General features: G+C 35.8%; 1 protein-coding gene across 7 annotated transcripts in view; it reads left to right on the forward strand.

Moving 5' to 3' along the window:
- PLAG1 (PLAG1 zinc finger) overlaps positions 1 to 17,329 on the forward strand; it is a 47,168-nt gene that overhangs the window by 22,609 nt on the left and 7,230 nt on the right. For 3 of the 7 annotated variants that reach the window (XR_008390802.1, XM_053661136.1, XM_037167728.2), the window contains 3 exons: positions 5,919 to 6,023; positions 13,637 to 13,735; positions 16,956 to 17,314. The exons of 1 other annotated variant lie outside the window; for it this stretch is intronic. Coding sequence is in view for 4 of the 6 variants with exons in the window: in XM_053661136.1 (XP_053517111.1) it covers positions 17,073 to 17,314 (242 nt within the window). In the remaining 2 variants the exon portion in view is untranslated. The remainder of the gene's footprint in view (positions 1 to 5,918; positions 6,024 to 13,636; positions 13,736 to 16,955; positions 17,315 to 17,329) is intronic. 3 more of the 7 variants (XM_053661137.1, XM_037167719.2, XM_053661138.1) reach the window with 2 other exon arrangements.

A 17,329-nucleotide genomic window follows, 5' to 3' on the forward strand; every position in this document is an offset into this window, starting at 1 on the left:
TTTCTTTTTGCTGCATAGTATTCCATCTTGTAAATGTACCATAGTTTTTTGATCCATTCATTTACTGATTGGCACCTAGGTTGCTTCCAGCACTTGGCTATTATAAATTGTGCTGCTATGAACACAGGGGTGCAGAGGTTCTTTTGGATTGGTGTTTCAGGATTCTTAGGGTATAATCCTAGCAGTGAAATGTTTGGGTCAAAAGGCAGTTCCATTTTTAGTTTTCTGAGGAAATTCCATTCTTTTAAAAAATGCTAACCTAAATACAAATTGAAAGCAGATCACCACTTAAATCTACTTCAGAAATCAACAAAGGCCCACAAAGATAGGTTGTTTTCTGAATAATCTAAAAACTTGGCTGGGGATGGGAGTGGGAGGAACAAATGGTACTGGCACCTACATTTAGGATAATTAGTAAACTATCAGAATATTTTAAATTTGTCAGCCCTTGGAACATGGCCCGTACAAGGCTCCTCCACTTATCTCCTGTCTCATAGCTCCACTCTGTTTCTCACTTTTGTCCTGAAAAATAGCAGATTGCCTGAAGTTACCCAGATGCGCCATACACTTTCTGACTCCGTCTGCCTAGAATACCTGCTGGAGCTGGCTAACGTGTACTTTCTTTTGTTATCTGCTGGAGTGTTCTTTTACTTTTTGTTTGAAATTAATCAAAGACAGCCTACCAATTAGCATGATATTTCTTTTTAGGAGTACCACTAATTAACATATCTAAAAGATCTATACAGAGGCTGACTTAAAAGACACTTCAGAGGGTACTTCCTGTGGTATTTGGTAAATGGAACTTATCCCAGAACTATTTATTATTTGTAGGTCTCAGTTGCAGTTAGAGTGTATTCCTGGAGCCTTTAAATCATATAGTATGATGTACCAATCTGTAAAACAACAGGTGAACTGCACTGGCTTCCTCCAGGGTGACAGCTGAGAATGTGGCTCTAAAAACTGCCTAGACAAGTATCCTTTCTAGTAAGAATCGAATGTGTCTCTTACACTTAAGTCAGTATTCCTCAGTCAGATTTTAGTCATTTGGAGTCATTGCCTTTAAAAAGAATTTTAGTTTATCAGTTCACAGAAAGTGGTTTTAGGGGAAGTTTTTTGGTGGGGGGTTTGCAAATGTAAGTAAATTCTTACGGAGATTTGTTCCTCATTTTTATTAAGTTTTTCTTAATATAAAAACTTTGCCTTTTCTTAAGCTGCACATGTTTGAAGTGCACAATTTACCAAGCTGCGACATTTGTCTGCATCCCCAAACCATCACAGTAAACATATCTTTCATTCCCAGAAGTTTGCTCATGTTTTTGTGAGTTATCCCTCCCCCAAGCCCAGAGAACCACTGGGTTATCTGTCACTACAGATTAGTTTACATTTCCTAGAATTTTATGTAAGTGGAATTGTATAATGTGTCCTCTTTTTGTCTGACTTCTTTCACTCAGCATAATTATTTTAAGGTTTATCTGTTATTGCATGTACCAAAATTTCATTCCTTTTTATTGCTGATTAGTAGTTTATTAAATGATTCTACTACAATTTGTTGATCCATTCACACATCGATGGATGTTTGGGTTGTACCTAGTTTTTGACTATTGCAAATCAAATTACTATGAATATTCATGTACAAGTCCTTATAGAAAGGTTTTCATGTCTCTTGGGTAAATAATAGGTATAAAATGGCTGTGTCAAACTGTAGGCCATGTTTAACTTGTTAAAAAACTACTAAACTGCTTTCTAAAGCGATACAATTTTTCTCTTCTGATCAGTGGTGTATGATTTTTTTAGCTTCACATCTTCACCAGCACTTGGTACAGCCAGATAGTCTTTTTAATTTTAGTCATTCTAGTGGGTAGATAGTGGTTTCTTATTGTTGTATTAATTTACGTTTCCCTGATGACCAGTGATACCGAGCATCTTTTCACGTCCGTATTTGCCATCCATTTATCTTGAGATGGATAAGATAAATGGATGGCAAATAAGCACATGAGATGTCTATTCGTGTTTTATTGGATTTTCTTGTTGAGTTTTGGAAGTTCTTTATGTTTTCTGCTTATAAGTTCTGTATCAAGTATAAACCTTGCAAAGATTTTCTTCTAGTGGCTTGTTTTTTTCATTCTGTTAACATTGTTTTTGGAAGAGCAGTTTTAAATTGTAATGAAATTCAGTTCATCAATTTTTTGTTTTATGGGTTGTGCGAGAAATTTTTTGACTAAATGTCTCAAGATTTTTGACTGTTTTTCTTCTAAATTTTTATGGTTTTAGGTTTTACACTTGTGTCTGTGATTTACTTAGTGTTAAGTTTGTATATGGTGAGAAATATGGATCCAAGTTCCTTTTTGTTCTTTATGGACAACAAACTTCCGTAGAACTGTTTGTTGAAAAACTAGTCTTTTTGGTAAACTGTTTTTTCCAATTATAAAAGCTAAGACATTTATAAAATATAAGTGAGTAGGAAGCCTATATCTTGCTAATTTTTTATTTATAACTTACTCAGATACATTTAAGTGTATTGTTGGGGGGAGGGTAGTTCTAAGTTTGTTCTTTACCAAATTAGAATCATGGTATATTCTGTGTACTATTTAAATGTATATCAGTGTTTTCCCAGGTACTTTAATAAAATGCATTATTTGTAATGGCTGCATAGTTAATATACTTAGTGTTTTATTAGAAACTGTCAACTTTATTATTAAAATATTCTTTGACCAAATTTATACTTCACTCTTTGTTTCTCATCCTTTTTTGGCTTAAATTTTTAGAAATGAATTATCACATCAACATAAATGAACATTTAAAGGCTTTGATTACATTTTGTTTACAGTGTATTCCAGAAAAGTTTTAACAATTTATATTCCCATCAGGAAGAACTAAGAAATTTAATACTTTCTGCAAGTTTTGTTTTTGTAAGACCCTCCAGGATGCCCTGGGACAGCCCTCTCATTCTCCACTGGGCCCGGTCATCTTCCCTCCTGTCACCGGGCCAAGTGCTCCTTGCTTCTGTCTCCTTACCAGACACGACCTTTTCACTTGGCACTGATGAAATTAAGCAAACTCCTTGCATCCCTTGCCTCTTTTACCAAAATTTTACCAGGATGAATATACATCCCTCCTAGGTCATAAAGAAGACCTTTTCTTATGTTAAACGAAAACCTCTTTCTTTCTTCCCATTTTGCCTTATCTCCCAGAAGGCTCCATTTTATTCCCTGGCTCTCCGTTCTCAACACAGAGGTGTTCACCTGTCTTTCCCACCTGGCATCCTGAGTTCTGTTTTAGTAACCGCCCTGCCTTTCTTCTTCTCTTTCAGTACAAAGTTCCTTGAAAGAAAGCATCCTCTTGCTGGAAGTCATTTCCCTGTCTCTCAACTAACATCCTAATTTAGGTGTTTCCCCTTCTCACCTCCCATTCTCTCGCTCCTAACCATTCTATGTACCATGTTCTTTCTTGCTGAAGTTTGGTGTCTTCATGCCTAATGGTGAATTCTGTATGAGAATTGCAGGGTGATTTTATAACTCTTGGCAGCTTTAGCTTGTGGATCTTGCCACCTTTTTCTTCTCCGTGAAGCTCTGTCTCTGTCCCTCTGCCCTTTAAATTACCTGGTTTCTTTTTCTAGTGGTGGTCCTTAGGCTCCAAAGTGAGTTAGCCAGTAGTTTGGTTTGAATGGTTTTGGAGAATAAGCTCTACAACTGTCTTTGTCTACCTTCCTCTTATCTCCTCTGTTAATACTGTCAGGCATATCAGTGGTCTTTCTTCTAGGAAATGCTTGTTTTTGGTGGGTTTGGGCTCTGTGCTTTGTGTTTAGGTAGCTGAGGTGGCTAAGATAGGACCTGGAGCCAGAACAGTTCAATTAAAGGCTTTTATTTGAGGGGGGACACTGTAATCAGGTAGCCCCAAGGGAAAGGGTGGAAGGGCTTTTAAGGTTTGTAGCAGAGGGTGAGTCACCCTGCTGATCTTTTCCAGGTGGACTAGGTATCCGGTCAGGGAGGGCTGATTCTGTAGGAAGCTTGAGGGAGCGGGGAGGGCAGTGAGGGTTCAACTGTTTCCAGCAGGGGGAATCTAGTAGTCAGGTATTTATTTAGGTGGTAGTGTATACCTTCTTTGTTCCAGCATAGGTGGTGGCTCAGGTCCATACCCAGTACATTCTAACACTTTGGACTACGCCAGCACCCATCTCCTTTGTCTCATTTGAACAAACACTTCCTGTACCCTCCTCCCCCGCCCTCTGTCTCACTCTCCCACCTCCCCAAGTACTTGTTCTTGGTGCTTTTGACCCATGCAGTGTTTCACAGTTGCCCCACTTCTCATCATTAGTAAATGTTTAGGACATTTGGGCTTTGGTGCACCTTTCTCATTTGAATCCTTACAGTGGCTATAATCTGTGCTGCACTCCAGCCAGAGAGTCATCTTAGAATCTATAGTAGTTGGCAATTTTACCTTGTCAGTTTTGAAGACTCGCTGGCATGTCCTCCACGTCTCTCTTCCCTGCTTACTTTATTGTATATTCTTCAAGGAAGAAGTCACCCAAAATCCTTAATATTCTTTTCCTCTTCTGACCTTCTATTGTAGTTGTTTATACCATATAATATGTTTTTGCTATTGATTTGTCATTCTATCACCTTTTTATGACAGCTTACATTTTATTTAACAATCATATTGCTTAACTTGAAACTAGGTATATGTCTTGCAGCTGCAGCTAGCTTATATGTACCCAGAGAACAGAGGCTATGTCTATTTGCATCTCCAGTAATTCAGATTGGTGCCATATATTATAGGGGTGGGAATATTTATTACATCACTGTCAGCTATTTATCTTAGTAAAGTGATAGCCATGTATAATTGAGCAGTGACTTTCTGGCCTTGGGAAATGAAGCAGATGATTTCTGTCGGATGCCTGGCACCCCTTCCTTCTCTTGGTTATTGCCCTAGAGGTAGGTCTTCACTACCTGTACCAACAGAAAAAAGCTGAGGATAATCCCAAACTTTGAGTACTTCAGAATACATTTTTTTGTTTTTTTATTTTTTAAATATATTTTATTAATTATGCCATTACAGTTGTTCTATTTCCCCCCTTCATTCCCCTCCACCCTGCACACCCCCTCCCCCACCATTCCCCCCCTTTAGTTTATGTCCACGTGTCTCAAGTTCTTTAGATTCTGTATTTCTCATACTATTCTTGCCCTCCCCCCATCTATTTTCTACCTACCATCTATGCTACTTATTTTCTATACCTTTACCCCCCTTCTCCTTCTCCCACTCCCCTGTTGCTAACCCTCCATGTGATCTTCATTTCTTGGGGGCATTGAAGATGGATTTGCCACCTGTGAACTCCTTTTAAAACAGCAGTGGTCTCATAAAGAGTAACTTGGGAGCAATTGTCCATGTCCTTATGTGTCTCTCCGTTAGGGCACTCACAGTTTGTGCCCTTCCCTGCAAACGGAGGAGGGCTTGGAGGGACTCCTCCTCAGGCAGGGTGTCTCCCTCAGTCTCAGCTCAGACTGCGAAGAATCTACAACTCAAAAGGTTTTTCTGAAAAATGTGTTACAGAGAAAATAGGAATGTTTTTAGAATATAAATGAAGAAAATAACGACAATTATGACAAATACCAGTAAATTTGGATTAATATTTTACCAAATAAAAATGTGAACAATTTAGATAACTTAATTGTGTTTCGGGGGAAATACATGAACTTAGGGATATGGATTTGTTTACTTTTCATTTTTCAATGTATGTACTATAAATATTTTATTTCACCTTTCTTTCTAATGAGATTTGAGATAGATTTTCCAATAAAGATAAAATGTAAAGAATATGAAAAAGTGATAATGAATAAAAAAAAAGCAATTTGGTTCATATACCATTGACCAGGTTGGGTCTGACTTTTGGAATTTCAAACTAACTCTTCTTTTCTTTTTAGGTTGCCTCTTGGTGCTGCATTGGCCGTATTTGGCACCCAGAATGCTTCATTCTATCATGGTCTATTAATAAGTTTACCTTGCTAGAGTTTGGAGCAGGGGCTCAGGTAGGTGGCTTTTATCATTATATGGCATGGCTTTCAAAGTGATAAATCACTCCAGTTTCTAAATAATATAAAATTAAAATCTTTGAAAAGCATGCCACATAATAAGCATGCCACTTACTATTTTAAAGTCTGTCAATATACGTTGTGTTCAGTAGGACTTCATTAATAGTTATGGTCTAATGGAAGGATTAGAATACTGATAAGGAGCTGTCTTCCTTACTCTGCACAAAATGTATAGCTGCTGTAAGAGCTTAGTTATTCATGTCCCCTAATAGTCCACAGATGAACTCTTAAGTTTTTCTTTCTTGGAGCCCTGCTCAGAGTAATACACTACCCCATGTTACCACTATATCTCTTTCCGTCTACTGGGAAAGATCTGTTTAACTCTAAGCAGGTGGGGAAGGAGACTAGCTCTGCTTGCTGGGGTGGGGCAGGTACTAGAACAAGGAAACCTGTGGGACAACAGCAGTTTGTTAGCCCTTGCTGGAAAGAGCACAATACACAGGCATCTAGATTTCCCAACCTGTAGATGCAGCTCAGTGGCACACAATCAAGGTGTAGCGATACTTGGAAATCAGGTACACATGGATTTTGCTTCAGGTAAGTCTGTCAGCAGGAACTTAGACATGGGATTGAGGTTTAGAGGCCAGCACCCTCAGCCCTGGGAAGGGAAGACTGGCACAAACGAAGAAGGCTGTGCCAGGTGCCCGGGGACAGGCTCCAACTCCACCGGCAGCAGGCAGGGCCCAGGGCTGGGGAAAGGAGGACATGACCAGGAGCTTCAGTCTGCATGGACAGAGCTTTATAATCAAATAAAAAGTATGTCAATTAATGTGGTTAAAACTCTGATCGCAGCATCCCATGGAGATAAAATCAAGTTAGCATAAATTTTTTAGTCATTTTTATATTACAAATATTTTTTTCATTAGATGAAAAGATGTTCATGGTTTTTTCATGTTACAAGTTATATAGGCTCTTTTTTTCTTTTTCTACTTCATTGTACTTTTTAAACTTGTTTTTTAACAAAGCTGTTTTTTTGGCAGCTAGGAAAAGAAAAAATTTTTCATTGCTTCTACTTAGCCAACTACTTTTACATAGCTTTTCTCTTTTGATCTCTCTTGTATCTGTAATCAGTCAGAGATTTTCTCTGATATTTTCAACATCCTCCTCACATTTTAATTTAACATGAAGAACATCGTCTTTAAAGATTTTGAATTTTACTTTGTTTCTTTTTTTCCTTCCCATAAAACTTCATTGGCTATTTCCAAATGGTAAATGGTTATCAGTACAGGTGACATGGCTTAAGGAGCCATGGGGCAGATCATTTGAAAACACAAATGTTCTGAAAAATGCCGGCCAACCGAGTGCTGCCCAGGAGTGTCTCTTTGCCCTTCAGGGTGCCTGCCGGCCTCTGAGTAGCATGCGCCTGTCTCCCTAGTTTTTGACACCCATCGACAAACAGTACAGACTCCAAGTTGGCTGTGATGCTCCCCTGAGTCTCCACCTCTCTGTCAAAGCACACTAACAATTTCATTCTGTGGGGTTTGTCTTCTGAGCTTGCATCAAATCAGTTTGAGATTCTAGGAACCCCAAAACATGTTTATCTGTTTGTTTTGATTCCTGAAATTTTTTAAAGGCACTATAGTCATATATAACAGATACCTATCACATATCTACTGTGTGGTAGGGCCCTGACCAGGAGCTAGGAATACAAGGATGAATAATGGTGTCCCTGTAGATGAAATTGTGGTGCTTCAGGATAGGCAAGAGAATTTCAAAAAGAGCTTTATAGTCTGTATTTTAGGGGTGAAAGGCTTAGAGAGGTAAAGTTCTGAAGTTCATTCTCACTCAAGTAAAATTGGGCAAGGAATTTGACTATCGAGTTTCTTCTGACCGTGACAGCTCAGAGGACTGCATGGGTCCTCTGCCTGTGGAAGAGGGCGTAGCCAACCCCCAATGGGCAATTTTGCCTAGAACTGACCCTATTTATCTTGAATTACTTGGGAATAAATAGAAGCAGTTGTTTCCACAGCAGCGTTGTCCTGGGCAGCCACATGGGCGTGACTTAGGCAGGACAGAGTCATAGCATGTATGAAGCCTTACCCAGGTGTGGGTTCAGTTTTCATCAGGTTCTTTAGTGCTACTCAAGATTTTCCACACACACTGAACATTTATACATTGTATACCACAGCACAAGCCTATTTAAACTGGACTTTACTTTGAAATTGCTTAAAAACTAATTCTCTGCATGAGCTTTTATAATTATGGTAATCCTTCTTGACTTCAAGTTTATTGCTTCTGCCTTTCCGTTTGAATTTATAGACAGAGTCAGTATGAGTGCTTAGAGAGTTCAAACGTGAAACCTGGATTATACTATACTTGTAATTAAATTTTTTAACTTAATGATTTTAGAGGAAGAAAGAGGAGAAACGTCAATTTGTTGTTCCCACTTAGTTATGCATTCATTGGTTGATTCTTGTATGTGCCCTGACCAGGAATTGAACCCACAACCTTGGTATATCAGGGTGATGCTCTAACCAACTGAGCTACCTGACCAGGGCTTGTATTTGTAATTTTAACAGCTTTAGACAGTTAACCATAAATTAATGGAGGCATGTCCTCTAAAATGTTTAGGGTCTCCAGTGTGAACAAGTTGATATTTGGTGTCAAGCATTTTACTGTAGCCCTAGGAAGGGAATGGGTTAGTGGTACCAGAAATAAAAACAAATTTTTTAAATTTGGAAACTATGCAGTTTTCAGATTGAGCTGATGTGTGAACTACCTACTTTATAATCCTAGCCAGAGCACTAATATTTTGGAAATGCTTAATACCAAAAAAACAAATAATAACAAAAAAAAACAGACAAAACCAGGAGAACCTCTAAAAATGGCTTACATTTTTATTAAGTAATCTTACTTTATATTCAGATGTAATTGTGATTTATTGCTCTCTTAGGCATCATTGCTTTCCTTCTGCACAATTCCTCTTTCATTCCTGTTTGCAAATACTAATTATCCTGTGTGAAGACAGTGAAAACACACTGGCGTACTATTCATCTGTATTTTTTAGTTTTTTATTTTGATAAGAATGTGCAACCAAAGTGGGGGAAATCCCCCTATGTAGTAGTTAAAAGTGGAATGCTAACTTCTAAGTTACGGGTCATTAGAAGAGAGCTTCTAAAAAAAGAAGAAAACTTTTTAACCTGAACAGTTTTGCTATATAAAGTAATTAGCCAAGGAGAATATTTCTGAATTGGAAGATAAAATGTATTTGAGTATTCTCTCATCATCAGTGGCTCTTCATTCGCTCTGGGTACTCTAAAACACACAGTGAACAGCTATACCCAGGTCGAAGGTGACCCAAAAAGGAACATCCTAATTGTACAGATAAGAGAACTGACGGATTTTGTTGGTTCTGCTGTAGAATTCATTGCTTTTTTTCCCTATTGGATCTTAAAATCAAATAGTTCTGCTATTTTCCTTCACTTTTCTGTTTGCTTCTTATTTGTATATTAAATACGGGGCTTTGTAAATATCAGTTAAGGCTAAATTTTAATGGTTAATTTCAAAAGAATTATTCTAGGACTGCATTTTAATGAATTGCTCAAAAGTTGAAAATATCAAATACAGTAATTCAAAGAAGGCATTCTTGTTTTTAATTAATTTTAGTTAACTGTAGGTAACCAAATGCTGGATTTTCAGTGTTTCAGGTATGAGATTAGTGATTTGGGTTCCTACTTACAACCTCAGCAGACGAGGTGCAGACCCAGCTCTTTGCCACGTCTCCTGCTTTGCAGGGGGCACTCCTCCTTGCTCTTCTCTTCTTGAGGCATCAGCAGCCCCATCTAACCATCTTTCATGCTCCATGAAAGACGGAGCAGGAGTGGATGCAGATACCAGGCATGTTTTCACTTGAGAAATTGTTATTAGGAATGGGAACCAAAATGATATTATCTACTTGGACTAATTGATGTCTTAGCAATGATATCAATTAGAGAAGGCTTGTTTTCTGAAACGGTTGTTAGGCAGCTTTTATTACAATTACTGTTGTTTTCATCTAAGACTTTACAAAGCTAAGTTCCAAAAATACCTTTCTAGTGGCTTTTGATTTGGTGAACCAAATTGCATCCATTCTGTATTATTTTTTTTACCTGAACATAGATATGTATATTCTGTCTATATGTACTATCATGATTTAGCAAGGCTATAGTTCATTTTCTTGCTGGAAAGCACTTGCCCTCCTTTAATTTTTTGCATTCAGGCATCAAACTTTTTACTTTTATGGGGAACAGCAGTGAATGAATCTGGTACATCCTGCCCCGATGCTGCCTACAGTCTATTTTTAATCCTAAGATTTTTTATGGTTACAGGATATTTTTCCTTTTATTATTCTTTAATAAGTGATTTTACAACTCTACAGTAATTGAATGCACTGTAAAAATTTCCACAGTATCATATGGGATAAAAAAATATTATAAGTATGCTATTGCCCTTACTTCAAAATTGACTGTCTTCAATTATGTTATCTTGTTAATAATTTCTTTCACACAATTCAGACCTCTATTGTGTCTTATATATTTAAATTAAAGTATTAACTACTGGTAAGTTTTCTTTTGCAATATGCGAAACATGTTTCAAGCAAATGTTGACATTTTCTGAATTGTTAACTAATGGTGTTTTTTATGATTAGCATAAAGGAGAATAAAGCTTTCATTATGAATAACATTTGCCCTTAATTAGCAAAGTATATGTTTGACTTTTAACTTAAATATGAAAGAACTATTTATGAAGGTAAGTGTTGTAAAAAAATCACTGCTGGTAAAGAAATGACTATCAGAACTGTGGCATTTTAAGTGTAGAAACAGTTTCAATAAAGGTCTGTTCCCTTGCCAGCATCCTCTTGGAATTCGTTTTAGTAGACCATGGATGTAGGATTCATTTTTGCTTGTTGTTTTTCTGTGAGTCACTGTTTTAAAATGTAAAACATGGATGGGAGATAACCTGTGCACACATAATACCCCTTTTAATTACTATTTTTACATATGTAAAGTTGTCCTAGGAAAAAATGTCCATGCTGGTATCTCAAAAGCTAGACGGGTATTCTGAAATGCTATTTCATCTTAGGACAATTTGAAATGGTTATATGTACAATTTCTAGCTTGAAATTGAAGCTCTATCATAACTTGAAGAACTTTAAACATTTGAATAGCATAGTAACTAATGTTAGATATGTAAAAAAAGAAAAACAGGTGTATCAATGAATGTTGCAGACTTTTTAGAATAGTAGTCACTTTTTGCCTTTCAAGTTTTTTTAATCATATAAAAGAATACACAAATAAGTTTAGTGGACTTTTAGTTATAAGATTATATAAATTCAAACTGTATTTTTTTATTATAGTAGGCCAAATAATAATGAACTCCAATCAGCTCCTGGTTTCTTTTGTTTGGGAAAATAATGAGCAGTTCTTTGAAATTATCTGGCCACTCATAAAAACTCAAAATAGGTAGAATTTAGGGAAATAACAGTGATACTTGAATGATTTTTGTGATAAAATGAATGAAAATGATGGCTTTATTCATGATTTTATTTCAGACTGTAAAATATGTAACAGGAGTAATTTGAACTTGTAATATCTCAAATCAAGATGCATAGGTTTAAACTATATTGAAATACTTTGACTCTAAAACATTTTTATAAATACCCATGAACATTAAGCATGAATAAAATTTTTATGATTTTATTTGAAATGCCACAAAATTTATACTGGTGAGGATAAGAAAAAATACATATAACTTGTTTACTAGTCAACTTTGGCTTTAGATTTTTCCTTCCCAAATAATTCTCCATTAGACAATTATACTAGTTATTATTTTAACTGTTACTTTAATTATTTTAAATTAACTTTGCGAACTGTATTAAAGAAGCTTTTAAAATCTTCAATGTATTTTCCTTCGATAGCTCTGATAGAGAAACTAGGTACTCCCTCATCGTTGTTTTTTAAGTGTAATCCTACAGGATTTGTCTGCTTGCAAATTGGTTTGCCAGCCTTCCCTTCTAGAATGCAGTAGCGTAAGAGTGAAGTAGGAGTTTTAGGGCATTAGCCTCTTAACTATATGAGAATGCTTGACCACGTATACACTGTCAAGATGTTCAGCCTCTTTGGTCCTCTCACCTTAAAATGGCAGTGATGATAAATGTGTCCACCTCTCAGATCCGTTGAATTCCAGGGAGGTAATAGAGATGGAAACGCTCTACACTTGTAAGGTATTTGTATTATTAAAATATCAGAATACACAAAACAGAGTCACTCTTAATTACCCTACCAAAAACTCTATGTACCCTGGGCAAGTAAGTATTTACAAAATTAATTTTATTATTTTGCAGTTTTAATGTGCAGAATTCAGCTCTTCCATTTATGCATGTTCTGTGCTTTACAAAAGAATGGAGCTTTTTCTTTAACTTTAAAAATATCTTTTATTAGTCTAAATTTTTTCTTATCTTTTAAACTATGAGAATAATGCTGCTTTCAAATATACCCTTAGTATTTTTGTAATGATGCTTGAATGTCCTCTATTAAATACTTTATTTACACATCATCACATTCTTAAAAAAATTTTTGATTTCAGGAGAAATTAGATTTGTGTTTAGATTAAATTATTTTTGTTTGTCATTAGTAAATCCTTTTCTTATTTTACTTATTTGATTTATATTATCTCCCTCAAGTTCTTACAATCATGATTCTGCATGCTCATCTCAAAAGATACTGTTTAGTAAGCTGTCTGTGCCCTGTACTGTCTAAAATAGATTATTCTAGTCTATTCTGCCTTTGACCATTATTCCTTTTACATTTGCTTGCAGTCAAAAAATTAGTAACTGTTTGTTTATACATGGTCTTAGTCTTCTAAGATCATACTACTAATAAGCATTTTTAAACATTTTAGTATTTTTTCATAAATGACCTCTCAAAATCAAATGACTTTTTTTCTGACATCGCTTTCTCCTATAGCAAACCTATATTTAACTTCCCTTGCGTGTTTTTTAATCTAAAAAGCACAGTGTTATTGCTACATTTCAGCAATCCTTGCAGCATTCTGAGAGGTAAATTGGCAGGTATTGCAGGTAACGAGCCCGAGTTGCATAAGCGTGTGCAGCGTGGGCATGCAAGGTGCTGTTTTCAGGAGGCTGCTGTCCTTTGGTGGCGTTCCACATGTGCTCTCTAAGAGAGAGCTGAGTTTGTCTCTTCCATAATATTAAGCTTAATGAATTTTTTATCTGTTTGACTTACAAATAGTAACCCTAATTCTATTTCTCTGAGTAGGCAAGTTAGATTTAAAAGGTTAAATTTGGGAAAATGTGGGGAATCATTCAGCATCACAAAATGCCATTTATATAGGTAATACTACTTTACTTTTTGTTCCTGCATTTATTTGGACATGTAAATGTGCTTAGAACTAATAAATTTGCAGTTGGTGAAAATTAATGCATGACTCGTCAGCAGAGTATGGAATGTCAGCATGTGCCATGAAATTGCAATTCTTTGATTCTTTATTTTCCAATATTTACATACTAGTTCCATTTAGAGTGTAGTCCATTCTTATTTTTTGTTTCGTAGATTGGCCAAAATGGGAAGGACTGGATTCCATTCTCTTCCACGAAGAGTCAGTGGGACTGGCTAAGGTCAAGGTCTGAGGCTTTTTCCATCTGTCATCAGGTGTGCATTGATCAGAATTCACTACAGTTCTGTGCATGTGTCTTTATAGTATTTGATTGATGATGCATATTATAAATGTGGACTTTTTTCAATGTTGAACTCACAACCTTATATTTATCCTGTAGTTTTAAATGCACCAATAACTAATTTGAGTTTTGTAATATATTGAGATAAAAAGATATTAGCCATGAAAAAATTTCAGCTGGTCTTAGAAAAGTGTAATATTTGAAATCTGCAATTCTTCATTGCTCAGTATGTACATCCAAAGATAACAGAATTCACTTGTTACTCCAAATTGAGTATCACCAATTTTTATATAATCAAATGTTTGTATATTGTTTCATGGTGTACTTTTTATAATTTTTTCAATAACTTAGAAGTTAGCATTTTTCTCAGCTGGAATTCTCTGCCCATTATGGTTGGATCTCACAACAGAATGTCAAATATGACCAGTCTTTGAAATATTTTCAGATCTGTTATATACAGGGATTTAGATTCTTTGCATTCTTGTGTTGATTTTACAGTTGCAAAATGTGTAAGTTTGTTTCCTACAATGTTCTAAATAGGTGTACAAGAGCATCATGTTAGGAAATGAAACAGTTGAAATTGCTTTTTTTTTCTGCCTTGTAAGAGTGCTTTATACCAATTTACAGTGTCATTACTGGTTACAGCAGAATCACTGTTTAAATATTTCTGAGAGGTGTCTCCTGAATGAAATTATACAAGGAAAGACTAAGTCCTTGGATTCCAAACTGGATCTTAAACCAGAGGGCACATACTGAGTTAGCATTAGTAATGTCAGTTGCATTTTTGTGTTTATGTCACTTTTAAACTGCAGGGGAGACTTAGGCAACCTGAACAGCATAAAGGAAAGCCTTGCCTGTGTCTGCTGACCAGTGAAGAAAAGATACACGAACCAAACACTGGTTAACTTACCCGTATGCTTTACATTTTAATCACATAAGTGGATAATTACGCTATTTTGCCTGTTTAGTGACACCTCTATGTTAAAGTACAGTAGGGCATATTATAATAATACACTTAGTTTGACAAAAGCGTAGGTTAGATTTAAAGTCTCTCCAAATATGTAACTGCAATCTGGGAGAGTCAGTGTCATACCCTCTAGCTTGTGAAGTGCCAGTCTCATGCCAATGACAAGTGATGCAAAGAAATCAATTTTCTTTATTTTTTTCTGAATATACAGTAGGATAAAAATCCAGATGATTAGTAGTTGATAACAGTTATTTAGCCACATTCAGTTTTCAATTTAAAAATCAGATCTTTTTAAAAGAGTTTGTAGGTATTATTTCTGTGTCTCTTAAAAGTATATTGCTATACTTAGTATTGGTGAACCTTGAGGAATCATTTAGCTCTTTTATGTTAGTTGAATGTTTGGGGGTTCATTTCTTACTCTGAAAAATACAGTTGATAATATTTACTCTCTTGTCCACAAATTTTCAAAGCTTTCCATCAGTTTAAAAATTTTGTTTAAATAGACATACTCCGTTTCCTACAATATGTTCATTTCTTCCTCAGTGCACCAATAATGAATTGAAACTCTGACACGTTTTTACAACCTGAAACACCTCCGTAATGATGTATCCTTGCATAGGTACCGTGCTCTAAGCCAAAAGTCCCACCGGTGTGCTGCACACAGGTTACAGGTGTGTCAAAGACTGACCGCTCAGCTCTTGGGGAGGCCTCATAACTCTGGTTCGTCCACTAACCTCAGTCTGCCCAATGAACAGAATCATTTTCTATGATGCGAAAAATGAAAAACGGTGAGGAAAATTACTTCAACCAAATCCTTCTTTCCTCCAAATGACAAGGAGCCATGATCCTCACCTAATATGTAACATCAAAAGGCTTTACCATTTCAAGAACGCATATTTGTTATGAAGATTAGTCATTCGTACTCTTGACTCAGAAATTGCTCTGGGTGCGATGACACCGATGTAAAGAGGATACGTTCACTCCGGGTGACACATTCAACTCTTTCAGGCCTCTGGTGTCTGCATTAACGATGTCTTCCATGGACTGAGCAGTTCACGAGGTGCCTAAAAGAGTTTTCCGTTGCTTACTTTTATTTTCCTGTAACAAAGAGTGTGACTTACACAAATTAAAATGATTTTTAGACATTAAAATATTTGTGGAAACATTTTTATGTTCTCAGTCACATTTATGTTCTCTAGTCTCTCTCCATCTGTCCCTTGTGAGATTTGAAGCCTACTAATGCCACTTTTAGTGTTATGTTTTGGCTTTTCTTTTTTCATAATTCACAGTTCTGTTTATTCTGTGATGGCGTAAAGTCACAAACGAGACACTAAAAACAAGGAAAAACTGTAAATACCACCAATGCAGGGGTGTGTTAGAACCATGTCCCATTGGGAAAACACTTAAGTGCCTTGTAGATTTGTGTAATTTTTATTATATAGTATTTTATTTTTATAGCTATTATGAAAAATACTTCTGTTTTTATTAAAAATATCTTAATTTAATAAAAGGGTACATATGCATAATAGATAATTTGGAAAACATGGAAAGTTACACAGAAGAAATACATATAATCCATAGTTAAACACTCAGAACCAGCAACACTTAACATTTTGATATAGATTCTTCTAGTGTTTTTAAGGCATATGCATTTTTTTTTACAAAAAAGTAATTATACTGTATGTATTTTGTATCTTGCTTTTTAAACATAATATCTGTAATAGTTGTATCCTATTCTATTGATGAACGTCTCATAGTTTGTTATACAATTTTTCTTATTTTTGGACATTTGGGTTGTTTCTAGTAGTTTGTAGTATAAATAATGGTGTAATGATGATCTTTATTAAATAAATCTTTTCTGAGACTGTATATTTTCCTAAAGTTCATTTCTAAAATGAGAATTATTGGCTAAAAGGTCTGAAGTTTTTGTTTGTTTGTACTTTTTTTAGTGTCATGTTTTGATGCTTCCCGAGCGCTTCTGAAATCGCTACTGCTTTTCCTAAGTACAACATTTGTGAGGTGGAATTTCAAGAGATGTGTGAACTGTTCATTCTGAGCAATGCATTAATATGTATTTTGACAAATATAAAGAAACCTACAGATATTACATTAGACCAGCTGAATCCATTTTATGCTTGCTTTTTAATTCAAAAGCATCACATAGCAAATAAAATTTTTAAAAATTAAATTTAGTTACAAACTAGTTGTTTCTTATTTTTTTTTCCAGTCCCTTTTTGCTTTCTTTTACGACCACATGAAACTTGAGAAGCCACCTAAAGCTAAATCATTTAGTGGAGTTGGGCAGTTCCCAAGTGTCCAACAAGAAGGCCTGGTTTAGGCTGCGATGGCCACTGTCATTCCTGGTGATTTGTCAGAAGTAAGAGATACCCAGAAAGTCCCTTCAGGGAAACGTAAGCGTGGTGAAACCAAACCAAGAAAAAACTTTCCTTGCCAACTGTGTGACAAGGCCTTTAACAGTATTGAGAAATTAAAGGTTCACTCCTACTCTCACACAGGAGAGAGGCCCTACAAGTGCATACAACAAGACTGCACCAAAGCCTTTGTTTCTAAGTACAAATTACAAAGGTATTAAACTCTATT

This window comes from Artibeus jamaicensis, unplaced genomic scaffold, assembly GCF_021234435.1.
Source record: "Artibeus jamaicensis isolate MK-2021 breed Jamaican fruit bat unplaced genomic scaffold, CSHL_Jam_final scaffold_916, whole genome shotgun sequence".
Taxonomy (NCBI): Eukaryota; Metazoa; Chordata; class Mammalia; order Chiroptera; family Phyllostomidae; genus Artibeus; species Artibeus jamaicensis.